General features: G+C 39.0%; 2 protein-coding genes across 2 annotated transcripts; one reads left to right on the forward strand and one right to left on the reverse strand.

Annotated features, from left to right (window-relative positions):
* Window positions 1–1334: 1334 nt before the first annotated feature.
* pgam2 (phosphoglycerate mutase 2 (muscle)) lies at window positions 1335–3358 on the reverse strand. Its single transcript, XM_047373695.1, has 3 exons — window positions 2839–3358; window positions 2562–2742; window positions 1335–1748 (listed from the first exon to the last, which is right to left on the reverse strand). Exons 1-3 carry the CDS (start codon window positions 3253–3255, stop codon window positions 1579–1581), a joined length of 768 nt encoding a protein of 255 aa, XP_047229651.1. The 5' UTR covers window positions 3256–3358; the 3' UTR covers window positions 1335–1578.
* Window positions 3359–8579: 5221 nt separating this feature from the next.
* Window positions 8580–11860, forward strand: nefla (neurofilament light chain a). The gene is made up of 4 exons (XM_047373694.1): window positions 8580–9736; window positions 9820–9944; window positions 10684–11111; window positions 11211–11860. The coding sequence occupies exons 1-4, from the start codon at window positions 8696–8698 to the stop codon at window positions 11588–11590; spliced, it is 1974 nt and encodes a 657-aa protein (XP_047229650.1). The 5' UTR covers window positions 8580–8695; the 3' UTR covers window positions 11591–11860.
* Window positions 11861–13398: the final 1538 nt, after the last annotated feature.

A 13398-nucleotide genomic window follows, 5' to 3' on the forward strand; every position in this document is an offset into this window, starting at 1 on the left:
AACCTAGAATATAAGACATATTTTCAGTTGTTTCACTCTTTTTTGTTCAGTATATGAAGGGATTGCTGCAAAGTCAACGCCAGTGACTGTCCACTGTCTCTACATGCTCATCCGGGAGGAGGGAATGCTGCAAGTCACTGACTGGATGCAATCTGCTGGATTTCCTTAGATAGAAAAACCTTTTATCCAATTTGAATAAAAAGCTATCTCCGACTGCACTGTTCAATTGTTAGGATTAATTGGAATGTATGTACCTGACTGTTGTGAAGTGCCTTGAGACAACATGTGTTGTGAATTGGCGCTATATAAATAAAACTGAATTGAATTGAATTGAATTATATAATTCCACATGTGTTAATTCACAGTTTTGATGCCTTCAGTGTGAAGCTACAATATTCATAGTCATGAAAATAACGACAACTCTTTGAATGAGAAGGTGTGTCCAAACTTTTGGTCTGTACTGTATTCCTCTGAATGAGGGCTAAATTGTCCCCTAACTATTTGTTTTGCCCTTTGTTTGTTTTATTTGATATTGTCATATTGGAGCTGATCATGTTTTGCTCTACACTAGAAATAACCTTGTGCATGGTACATGATATATCATTTCCGAGTGTTTTGCTTTGTAGCAGTATCAAGTTTTAAATGTTAGTATTGTGATGACACTAATTACTAGACCATCTGCAATACTGCACATTATCTTTAATCCTTTTTAATAAAACAAAAAGGTGTCCTGAGGTGTCCAAGATCAATGCTTCAGTTGACTATCTTAAGAGTTTTATTTTAAATAGGAGAATTTCATTAGGGCTTCACGTTACTTTTATTCTCACTACGGATTCTTATCCTTGTAATTGTAGGACACAATAGGTATAGAATACCTAAAGGCAATTAATTTAATGGCAGTTCTGTAATTTGCAGCAGCACCTTCTAAATAAACAGGGGTACCTGAGCAATAGCAGAATGATGCCTGTGTGGAATATCTGAACTTCTAATGTGTTTTTCCCACATTGTCCATATGTCTTAAAAGATATTGACCATTTTGTTTCCACATTCCTCACTTTGATCTGATTAGAGTTGAAAACAAACTGCCTTCTGCATTGTGGGAATACTGCCATGATGAACCCATTGACTTTACTCTCAGACTGCATTTCACATCCACCTCCCCGCTTGTGCTACCTCAGGATAAAATTTCACAGCACCTTTGTGCTTTGCTGAAACCACGGATTTACAAATGACTATGGAAGAGTGTGGGTGTATAGAAAAAAGGTGGCTGTGTGTATGTGAAGGGAGGAAAAAAGAGAAAAGATGTGTGAGGAAATGAAGAAAGAAGGCAGACATACAAACAAACATGATTTGTTTATTGAATGTGCCAGAGTTGTGAATACTACAAACTAGGGCTAGACCACAATTTAAAAGGACTGAGTGATGTGTTGCTGTGTAAAATGTAGGGACCTGGCCATTCTTCCAAAGAACCATTAACCACTTCCCCAATTTGGAATGAAATATGAGGAAAAGCTGGAAGTGAAACACTGGGGTGAAAAGTCTAAATTTCTGCCTCCTCATGGAGCCTCCAAAGCAGGCTTACTTCTTGGCTTTGCCCTGAGCAGCCACAGCCTCCATGGCCTTCTTCACGGTTTCCTCATCACCGAGGAAAGACATGGGCTTGACCGGCTTCAGGTCTGCATCCAGTTCGTATACGATTGGGATTCCTGTCGGAAGATTCAGCTCCATGATGGCTGCGTCAGACATGCCTGGTAAAGACAACATAAACATACCCTGAAACCAAAAGTATTAAAGCATCTGAACTGATACAAATATATGGCAGGATAACTACACTATTAGTTTACAAAGTTAGAGCAGGTCTTTGAGGGACAGAAGTGCCATTGGTTTAAACTGTGCAGGCAGTCTGCATCAGACCAATTGGACTGAATAGTGCAACTTTACGCCCGCCAAATGGCAGACTGTTCGAAATAACATTCATAATGTCCTGCACATAGAGAAAATAAAATAAAAAAATAAACATTGAAATAAATTTAGATGCTTTTTGTGAATTACATAACTATATTATTATGACACATTCAAATGTTTATATTTTAAATTATATATTGGCTTCTGGTTTTAATGAATTAGTGACACATAAAAGTAATTTGTTTTATGTTTTATTAAATTGTGACACTTTTGGACCCCCATTGAGTTTCTTCACATCTCATTGTGTTTTACATTAATTACATATTTTTATGTAAGCAACTTCATCTATTATGATCAGTGAATGTAACTCCCTTTTTCATTCCTTACCACTGCTTAAAAATGTCCAACCTTTCGACATAAAGGTCATGACTGTAATGGGAACCAAGCTCATGACCCTCTACCCTGCATTACAGTGCAAGAGTCTTTGCACGCTATTTATAAGTAGTGGAATCAAAAGCTCACTATTCCATGGCCTTTTTTGTGTGTAAATCCAGCCATAGTTGTTTTCTGTGATTAAATCCCTGCAAACCATTTTAGAGTTTAGATTTTTATTAACAAATAAACAACCTTGTCCACTTGCAAACTGCAAAACTCACCCTCTAGGTGCTTGACGATGCCACGGAGGCTGTTCCCGTGAGCGGCGATAATTACATTCTTCCCGGCTTTGATTTGCGGAGCAATAACTTCATTCCAGAATGGTAGGGCACGGGCAATGGTGTCCTTCAGGGACTCACATGTAGGCAGTTCACCAGGCTTCAGGTCCTTGTAACGCCGAGACTGAAAATAGACAAAACAGAAGCAGATTGTTGCTGCTCACATAAAATACTAAAGATCTATCAGGAGCTACATGATGGTTGAGTTTAGGTGTCTCACCTCACTGATGATTTTGTGGTAAGGGTGATCCTTATCCATAGATGGAGGTGGGATGTCAAAAGATCGACGCCAGATCTTCACCTGCTCCTCGCCGTGCTTCTCAGCAGTCTCTGCCTTGTTGAGTCCAGTGAGGCCTCCGTAGTGGCGCTCGTTCAGCCGCCAGGAACGAATCACAGGCAGCCACATCTGGTCAGTGCCCTCCATAATGGTCCACAGGGTCTGGATGGCACGTTTCAGCACTGAGGTGTAGCACACATCAAACTTCAGGCCTGCTTCCTTGATAGCCTGGGCTCCACGCTTGGCCTCCTCCACTCCCTTTTCGCTAAGGTCAGCGTCAAACCAGCCGCAGAAGCGGTTTTCTTGGTTCCAGGCACTCTCTCCATGGCGGACAATAACTAAGCGGTGGACGGCAGTCATTTTTAATGGTTTCTATCGGGTTTTAGCTCTAAACCAGACACAGAGCTCTCAGCCCTTCTAAGTTGCTCTCACCCACACACTGCCTGGTCAACAGTGAGCCCAGACCAACATATCAAAATCTTTTTATAGCAGGCCGGCCTCTCAGCATTCCACCTGTGAAAACCTTTCAACCTCTGACGGACATGAGAGATAGGCCAATAGAACCAGACCTCCACTGGGCTCATGGGAAAGGCTGGGAAGGGCAGAGGTCAGGGATAAACCAAAATAGCAGCTTGACTTTTAAAATGAGATCTGTGCAACAAAAGTGTAAAGAGCAGAGTTGCCTGCACATAGTCGCCTCATCCTAAGATGAATGACGCCATAGTTGACAATAAAACTTGTTCTACTGTAAATAGATTATAGTTAGCAACTTTTACATTTGCTAAATAGTTATTTATCGTGTTATAAGAGAGCATAGATTAAAAAGCTTCCTCTGGTGAGCAGCAGAAATGTTTAAAGTTAACTTGCCTAACTTCTGAATTATCACCTATTCATACATTTTACTTCATGTAAACATAGGAGACAATGTTAGCATGTACATTAAGGCATCAGGCAATGTTTGCTCCTACTACAATTGTTTGTTTATTGAGTTCCTAGTCTTGAATTGTTAATAGGTTTTTTTATGTCTATAAGAGTAATGAAAAAGAAAAAGGAGTATGAAAAATATTTTTGGATTTTATTTCCTATCCCTTAGTTTTAATGTTGTATCTATCAGATCAAAAGGCCATCATCCATCAAACAATCCATCCTTTATTTTTGTTTACTATCCAGCCATCAATCCACCCATTTGTTTGCCAACCCTCCACGGTTCTATTAATCCATTCATGCATTCATCCACATAACTTTCCATTGCCCACTTGTCTGTCATCCATCCATTCTCCGTCCATCCATCTGTCCATCACCCACTTGCTCCAATCTGTCATTCAGTTTGTCCATCATCCATTTGTCTAATATAAATACATAAATTTTTTGTTTGTCCTCAATCCATATATCCATCCACCCTTTCACCGTTCAGTGTTCTTTGGTCTACATCACCAGTGTATTGATTTCTCTGTTTGTCCATTCATACATTTGCCCATCATACATTTCTTTAACATTTTATAACATCCATACATTTGTTTTTTTCTCTGTCGATCCATCAAGGCATGCATGCATGCGCTGTTTGCACTACTTTGAGCTATAAATTACTGTGACAACGTAATTTCCCTCCTGGGATTAAGAGAGTGTCTAATATAATTAAATTCATCCATTCTTCCATGGTACATTAATGTACCATGTACATTGTCCAATGAGATAAATAAGTGGAAATAATTATTTAAAGGCTTAAAAATTATGAATGTCAAATGTTCTACAGATCTTGAGTAGTATCAAAATCTCTAATTTTATAAAGTAAAGCATTTAATGAATTTTCAGATTTTTTGTGTGTTCCGTCATTATGACCACTAGGGGTTAATCTTGAATAACAAAAGCAAATTATGTTTTCACACATATGATTCCTTCTTTTTACTTTTCCAAAACCTGTTACACTTGTTATTATATAAGAAAAACATAAAAAGCTGATTTAATCTTTTAAAACGTTGACAAAATAGTATGATATTTAATCAAAAACGACTTTTTACCCTTAGATATACAAGAATAGCCATATTTATTTTACTCTTCTGTGTTCTTATGTTGTATCGGACAAATGCAAGTGTATACAGTATTCTACAGGAACAAGTCTTAGCAGCTACATATTCTGCAGCATCTTATATGAAATGTAATGCCAGGAAGGAGAAACTCCCTTAATTGCGATAATGGAGCTGGCTGGAAAACTGAGCCACAAAATCCAAAAGCTAAAATGTGAAGCAAAGTGTCCAGTCATCTAACTATGAAATTATGATCCGCTGGAAAAACAGAGGGTCCAAAAAAAGAACGTTAATGGAATTCTAGGAGTAATGCCAAACTACATCATATGACCTTGACCTTGGTTTGTACTTTATTAAATGAACTGGCAAGGAGGATGTTGTATTGGGGGAAAAAACTCACTCATTAGCCTTAAATTTCTGTGGTTATATCTTTTTAATGACCATATAGAACATTTCAGTACAATGGGGAAAATTGTGACTGCATTAACCAGTTCAACAGTTAAGGTTTCTATCTCAAGTTATGAGAAATGTGTTAGAAAGTTATGCATTATAAATTAAGTTTTGAAAAAGATATGTTCTTGCACTGTTGCAACCCTTAAACCACCATGTCTATTCAGTTTGTTGTTAGTGGAAGTGTCATTTCTTTCATTCAGTTACTATGAGTTTCCCTCACAGTTAATCACTTCTTTGGGCCAGCATTTTCAACATCTTACTAAAGTGCTGTTATTCTATATTTAAAATGTTACATTCTACATTTCGCTTTAAGAAAATAGACTTTTTAGAGGTTAAAAACTGATTGATGCTTTTCTGTACAATTATATTTCAATTACTATTTCCAAATCAGTCAAAAAAGAAGAGCTATTTACAGTTAGCCTTCATAAGCTTTAATATTGCTTTTAATTTCTTGTTTAGTGATGCCCAACATTCAGTACTCATCATCTCTCTTGACCAAACAAACCACAGGTCTGGTATTAGCACTTTAAGCATTTTAATTTGGTTGAAAAGGCGATTTAATGATCTGCTGCCTCTGTTTCATCGCCCATGGTTCTGTAAGCATCTTGTCTGCAACAAAACACCCTGGTGCAGATTGCCAGCGGGCTGTTAGACAGGGAAAAGTGGACACAGGGGAGTTTGTGTGATCACTACTGTTCAGATGACTCAGCCTGCAGAGTCATACAGCCTTCACTGTATATAGGAGTACAGAACTGCCTCTGAGGTCTATATGGGCCTTTAGTGCATAAGAGAACTACACAAGCAGCACTAGTTACAGATGAAAGGCACGGACATATCCTATACACAGCACTCACAAAATATTCAGCGGTATTGATGCAAAACACTGCAATGAATAGCAAAAAAAATTATGGTTAGCTGAGAGTCTTCACATGCAAAATGCTGAGGGAGGCATTGCACATTATATGCACTGATTCACACACTCACCAGGCATATAGAAGAAATTAAAGTGCAAGTTAGCAGCTAGGGTATAATTGAACTGCTAGTATTTCCAAGGAGCAGTTGACAAAAATATTTTTTTGTAAAATTGGAGTCAGCAGACAGCAAACAGGAAGACTTTTCTTCATTAAAGTAAAATATGGTTTTTCAACATAAATATGCTGTCCACAATATGTATTTGTTGTGATACATAGTGTGGACAAAGTAGCATGTAAATGTAAAATGGGAGAAGATTATGTATAGTTTGATTATTTTTTTAGTAGGAATAAAAATGAGACACGTGTCCATTTGTATTCAGCCCTACTGAGTCAATGCTTGGTAGAAATCACTGCAAGTACAACAGCAGTTATCTTGAGGTATGTCTCTACCAGCTTTGCAAATCTGGAGATTAAAATTCCTTTCCAATCCAGCAAAATTTGCCTAGCTCAGGTATAATATATTTTCATTCATTCATTTTCAAGTGCTGCCATAGGTTGGAATTGTGTCTGGAAATTTATTGGGCCATTCTGACCCGATATGTTTGGTGGTTTGTGAGAGAAGCAAATGCAGCGGGTGGGCAGAGTGAGGGCGGTCAACCAGCGATACCAGTCATACCAGCGAGAATTGACAGAAAAGGATGAAAATGGATTTGAAATTTAAATTAGAAATTTTGCATTTTGGGCATAAAATGATCACACCAGTTTTTCACATTTGGATCAGAATGTGTTTGCAGTTTAAATTAATTGTGTGTGGACAAAACCTATCAACAGAGCAGTTTTCCTGCTTCATGAACAAAGAACTTTGTTTTGCAAGACATAGCTGTTAATGAACAATGCTATGTTGTACTGCAGTCAAGTCTCTATCAGACAGGTATTACTGATTAATGCTCTCTCTCCCTTGGTAATCCGTATTAGTGTATGGCCATGTCTTGGTTACTGTTGTACTACTATATTCTGTTTTTCCATTTATAGAAAATGGACTGAATACTGCTTCTTGAAAAGTCCACAGCTTGCGGTGTTGTTTTATGACCTAACCCTGATTTAAACTTCTTTAAACTTGATTTCTGACTTTTATTGGGTGTTCCTCGGTCTTCATGATGCTGTTTGTTCACCAACAAACATACAAGGTCTTCACATAACAGCTGCATTTCTTCCCCCACTCTCTTTTGTTTCATGTCCAATAATTGTTGATAAGGGCCACTGGTGCCACCAAAAACGTCTGAAGAAGAATATATGACATAAACATGAACTCCATTTACAGTTAAGGTGACTTCAGAAGGCAATTGCTCACACTGTTTTTTTTGGGGGGGTATCCGTGTGAAGGGGGCTGAATGCAAATGCAAGCAACACTTGTCCGTTCATCTATTAATTTGGTTCCCCTTCAAAATTATGGACAATTTTTTCTTGTTGTATTACATAAAATATCAATAAATTACACAAGTTTGTGGGTAAAAGGAGACAACTTGTAAAAAGTACAGCTGAAAAGTTTGCACACAGCAGATGAATGAGCTGAAAGAGTATGTATCTCTCAGGTTTTTGCTGGTTTTGTTTCAGTTTCTTAAGAGACAATATGCCTTAATTGAACATTGACATGCAGTTGATCCATAAGTATGTTTTATTAATGGTTTTAATAATGCTGTGCTTTCTTTATACATACATATAATTCATAATTCAAATTCTGCTTTGGAGCAAAATGGAAAGAACTCATATGATCTCTAAAACACATATAAAAAGACAGTTTTGGCTGTTTCAAAGTGCTTCCATAATGTCATCTTTTAACTTCTCTTTGGGAGGAATTTTACCACTGGAGGTCATTTGAGGTCACAGCTGTAGTTCTCTTCTCCACCAGAAGAGGGCGAGCTGTGTCCTGACAGCCCATCCCCAGTTGCCTGCAGTTTGTTTCTTCCATATTTTAATACTTTAAAAATCATGAATACAACTAGGTACTCCGCTGTCTGTGATACTGTGAAACCCGGGCTCCAGTTTTGTGATAATTCTGGAGCTTGATGGAATTTTTCTTTCTTTGTTTTTATTTAAATAATTATTATGTGTTTGCTGCTTTAAAAATCAAATGTACTGGTTTCATTTTTTTTTTTCTCTGAGTCTTTTTCTTCCTACCCCTTTGCCAATAGCTGCTCTCTCTCATCTTGTGCTGCTGCAGTGCAAGCCTAGAGAGGCTGCATTGTCAGAGTTTGGAGAAAGTGCTTGCGTCAGACTGTCCTGCTATAAAAGCACAGCCTGCTGCTGCAGCAAGCAGTCGGGGCTTAAACCTGAGCCCTTTGTACACATCCCCACCCACACAGACACAAGGAGGAGAGGGAAAACAGCCAGTCCCTTCAACACTCAGCCATGAGTAGCATCGGATATGACCCCTACTATGCCTCTTCGTTGTACAAACACCTGTATGTCGAGCCTGCACCTCGGGTGGTGGTAAGAGGGAGATCCCATGCCGGTTACTCTTCCCGTGCATCCCCACTATCTTCCTCCCGTCTGCAGTACTCCTCTCCCAGTCGGGTGACATTCTCCTCTTCCTCCCCGGCCGCTTCCCTGGAGCGGGAGCTCAGCCAGGCGGCCCAGATCAGCTCCGACTTCCGAGCCGTACGCACACAGGAACGCAGCCAGCTGCAAGACCTTAATGATCGCTTTGCAGGCTTCATCGAGAGGGTGCGTGAGCTGGAGCAGCAGAACCGTGCTCTGGAGGCCGAGCTGCTGCTGCTAAGGCAAAGGCACGCTGAGCCATCCCGTCTCAGGGCATTATATGAGCAAGAGGCCAGAACTCTGAAAGCAGCTGTTGATGAAGCAAGGGCAGAGCAGCAGACTGTCCTGGGCCAGAGGGAGAGGCTGGAACAAACCCTGAACTCACTGCAGGGTCGATATGAGGAGGAGATGTTGGCTCGGGAAGAAGCTGAGGGCAAGTTGATGGAGGCCCGTCGCGAGGCTGATGAGGCCGCTTTAGGAATGGCTGAGCTGGAGAAAGGTGTTGAAACCCTACTGGACGAACTGGCCTTCCTTAAGAGGATTCATGAGGGGGAGGTGGCTGAACTTCAGGCGCAGGTCCAGCTGGGGGTCCAGGTAGCGGTTGAATCTGAAGCCGCCGCTCCAGATCTGTCTGCTGCTCTCAGGGACATCCGGGCCCAGTATGAGAGGCTGGCTGCAAGGAACATGCAGGCAGCTGAGGAGTGGTTTAGGGGAAAGGTGGGCTCCCTGACGGAAACTGTGGCTCAGCACAGCAGTGCAGTGAAAAGTTCAAAGGACGAAGCAGGAGAGTACCGGCGCCAGCTGCAGGCCCGCATACTGGAGATTGATGCATGCAAAGGCCTCAATGTATCTCTGGAGAAGCAGCTGCACGAGATCGAGGAGAGGCAGAGTGCAGAGATAGCTGCTATGCATGTGAGTATATGCACACTTCACTACAATGTGATGCTTGTGCATATCTTAGGATATTTAGGTTACTCACCTTGCTTTCTATTTAGGACACAATTGCAGAGTTGGAGAATGAGCTGAGGGGCACTAAACAGGAAATGGCACGCTACCTTAAGGAGTACCAAGACCTGCTGAATGTCAAAATGGCCCTGGATATCGAGATCGCAGCATACAGGTGAGGCATAGACCCTCTGAGTGTTGATTAATCAGGTGGTTCATAAATAATAGATATGACACAATAAGAAACAATGTCTAACTTATATCATTGTGTGTTTTCTAAACTACAATTCAATACATAAATAAATTGGTAAATAAATGGTGAATAAATATTAATATGTAGAATAATTAAAATAAAATGTTGAATTGCATACACTTAATAATTATTTAATAGAAATATATATAATTATATAATATATTTATATATTATATAAATAATTTTTATACCTTTGAATATTTCAATAGTTTAATAAATACTGAAATAACTAAATGTTACAATAATTTCTTAAAAATTGTATGCATTATATTTGAAAAGCATATATAATTAGTCAGATATTATATAGGGATTTTTATTTATTTAATCATTCTATAGTCCTGTGTTGCCATGTTTTGTGAATTTCTTTTAAATGTCAGTATTTCTGTCACTCAGTGGGCGGGGCTAATCCTGGTATGGAAAAGGTGATTGGTTTGCTAGGGTCTATTTGAAGAGACATTATGGCGTTTTACATGCTATAAAATTTTATTATGAATTAATTTCAATAGTTCCTACCTTTAATTATTTAACTATTAAAACATTTAAAGAACTATAGATAAATGTATTCATTTATTAGATGTATGTATTTTGTTTTCTTTTTTACAACATGTAAAAATGTAATAGTGACATTTTTGTCTCATCCCTTTTATTTTGACTTAAACAGGAAGCTTTTGGAAGGGGAAGAGTCTCGCTTCAGTGTGGGAGTGACTGGCGGCGTGGCCTCCCTGTACAGCCACACCTTGGCTGCACCCTCCTTCACCCGGCCCATCCTCTCCAGCCTGAGCTCCGGCACCTCTTACCTGATGACCTCCCGTCTGCTCAGCTCCAGCACTGCTGAGGGTGTAATCTCTGCCAGCCACGCCCAGCAAGCAGAGGCCAGCCCTCCTGCAGAAGAAGAAGAGGAGGAAGAGGAGGCCGAGGAGGTAAAGGAAGAAGAGCAAGAGGAGCAGAAGGAAGAGGGAGGAGAGGAGCAAAAAGACGAAGAAGAAGAGGAAGACGGAGAGGAGAAAAAAGAAGAAGAGGGAGAAAAGGAGGAGGAGGAGAAACAAGAGGAAGAAAAGCAGGATGAAGAGACTAAAGAGAGAGAGGATGGTTAGTACATTTCCTTTGATAATTATTTAAATAAACTTTTAATAATTATGATCATTAAGAATAAACAAGCCTATTGTTTTCATTCATGTGGTGATGAAGAGGAGCAAAAAGAAGAGGCTGAACAGGCTACTGTTGCTGAGAGAGAAAAAGAAGGAGGTGAAGCTGAGGACAAACCAGAAGCAGAAGAGGAGGAAAAAACAGGAGGAGCAGAGGATGAAGATGAGAAGGCCAAAGATGAAGAGAAAGAGGAGAAAGGAGATTCTAAAGAGAGTGAAGAGAAAGAGGAGAAAAAAGAATCTAAAAAGGGTGAGGAGAAAGAAGATAAGGCAGATGCCAAGGAGGACAAAGCTGATGTCAAAGATGTCAAAGAAGCTGTTCCAAAGAAAGACGACAAGGATGACACCAAAAAGGAGAAAGTTGAAGAAAAAACAGCCAAACCTGAGCCTGCTGAAGAAAAAAGCACAAAAGGTAAAAAGTGAAGTCAGCACACATTGGTTGCGACAGTCCAAATCAGAGCTCAATAATCAGATAAGACATCAGCGCTGGCAATCCTGCTTGGTAACATGGTGCTCAATAACACAATCTGATAGCTATTTACAGCAACGAATCAAGCTTAACTGCTTTCTAATATCAAGAAGAAACTATAAAGGTCTGACTGCACAGTTCCTCATGTCTGTGAGATGTATAACTGCTGAATGATACATTGAATGTTTGTGTTTTGGTTGAATAAATAAAGAATGATTCTTGAATCTACGTGTGTAGGTCATTTTGCCTCTGAGTTCGAAGTTTGACCTTCAACAAATGGCAGGACTCTTTCAGTTAAGTACATTTCCATCAGGGTTGTCTTTCAGATCATCAGTTATTTTGTAAGTTTAAACAATTCATTATAAATGGTATTAAGATAAGATAACAGATTTTAGAAGAAAATCTGAGCTCGAACATAAAAAAAATATGACCATGTTATGTGTTAGATTGGTGATCCTGTTAAACATTTCCTGAAAGATTAGATCAACCTGATAATGCTCCACTGTGATGCAGAATCTCAGAGACTTTTTGCTACAACTGGTTAAGTTGATAACCCCTTATGTACTGTATCCTACAAGGCTGACAGAGATCAATTAATTCCTTTTTTAATCACTTCATAATCTTACATTGTACATAATACACAGATTTAGCAACAGTTGCTATTTAGCCAAAATGGAAGAAAAAATTTGGATTTTTAGAATTTGGGTTCTGTTAGGAAATTATGAACAGTCAATATCTTACCTGCATTAGATAACTCAAGTAATATTTGATGAAACATTAAATAGTTAATAGGAACACATGGCAAAATAATTTTCTGACAGTTAGTGAATTTGCTAACAGTCACAGGGCTGAGTGGAAAAGCTGTTTTATAAACCTCAAAAACTGCCGTCACATTTGAATTAGATTCCTGTACACAGAGATCCTTGTTTTCGTTTTATAATTAACATTATGTTACTTTGCTTGCAAAAATGACTTACAATGTAAAACAGTCTAACAAATAGTTTATTGCGAAAGGTATTTATGTCTTTTAATCGGGAGTCACTGCGAGGTAAAACATGTTTCATTTAGCACTAATGCCTAATCAGATTAGAGTTCACTTGAACGCTCTTATCTTTAAATGATCATCACTTTTGAGATGCCTATTTATTTAGAATTACATAGTTTTTTACATTTAAGCTTGTGGGTACCTGTGTTTCTTTTGTTTTGCAACTTCCAGTGTAAAAAAACGACGTAACAAAAGAGGCTGAAGGGACAGGAAATGGAGCGGAAAGAGAGCGGGGACTCAAACCCGTTGAGGACTGTAGCCACCAAACATGGGACGAGCGCTTCACACCTACGCCACTGCCACACCCCTATATAGTTCCTTTTTTAGATTTGTTTTTTCAAAAAAGATTCTGACCAGTAATCTCTTACTTCCAGTAGATGCAGTGCTCTGAAAAATTTAGGATTTCCTCACAGATCTTTTCAGTATTTTGCTTTTTTGTCATACCCAAATGTTTCAGATCATCAAACAATATACATATTTGAGATAAAGTCAATCACAGTAAACACAAAATGCTGTTTTCCAAACATGGTTCGTTAAAGGTAAAAAGCTTTTCAAACCAACCTGCCCTATGCAAAAAAGTAATCATCTCCTTGGTAAATCATAAATGTGATTAACTACTTCTGCCAAGAATTCACTTAAATAGATTTGTCTGATAAAGCACTTTAGGACACTCAGGTCAGTATTCAAGACTTCACAAAAATAGCATCCATAAAAATA

Source organism: Girardinichthys multiradiatus, chromosome 8 (assembly GCF_021462225.1).
Source record: "Girardinichthys multiradiatus isolate DD_20200921_A chromosome 8, DD_fGirMul_XY1, whole genome shotgun sequence".
Taxonomy (NCBI): Eukaryota; Metazoa; Chordata; class Actinopteri; order Cyprinodontiformes; family Goodeidae; genus Girardinichthys; species Girardinichthys multiradiatus.

Bases quoted from the DNA above. Each gene is read 5' to 3' on its own strand.
- pgam2 (XM_047373695.1), bottom strand. From the start codon at position 3,255: ATGACTGCCGTCCACCGCTTAGTTATTGTCCGCCATGGAGAGAGTGCC. The intron at 2,743-2,838 runs GTGAGACACCTA...GTCTATTTTCAG, and splicing joins ACCACAAAATCATCAGTGAG to TCTCGGCGTTACAAGGACCT. The intron at 1,749-2,561 runs GTGAGTTTTGCA...TGTCTTTACCAG, and splicing joins CATCGTCAAGCACCTAGAGG to GCATGTCTGACGCAGCCATC.
- nefla (XM_047373694.1), top strand. From the start codon at position 8,696: ATGAGTAGCATCGGATATGACCCCTACTATGCCTCTTCGTTGTACAAA. The intron at 9,737-9,819 runs GTGAGTATATGC...CTTTCTATTTAG, and splicing joins CAGAGATAGCTGCTATGCAT to GACACAATTGCAGAGTTGGA. The intron at 9,945-10,683 runs GTGAGGCATAGA...TGACTTAAACAG, and splicing joins ATCGAGATCGCAGCATACAG to GAAGCTTTTGGAAGGGGAAG.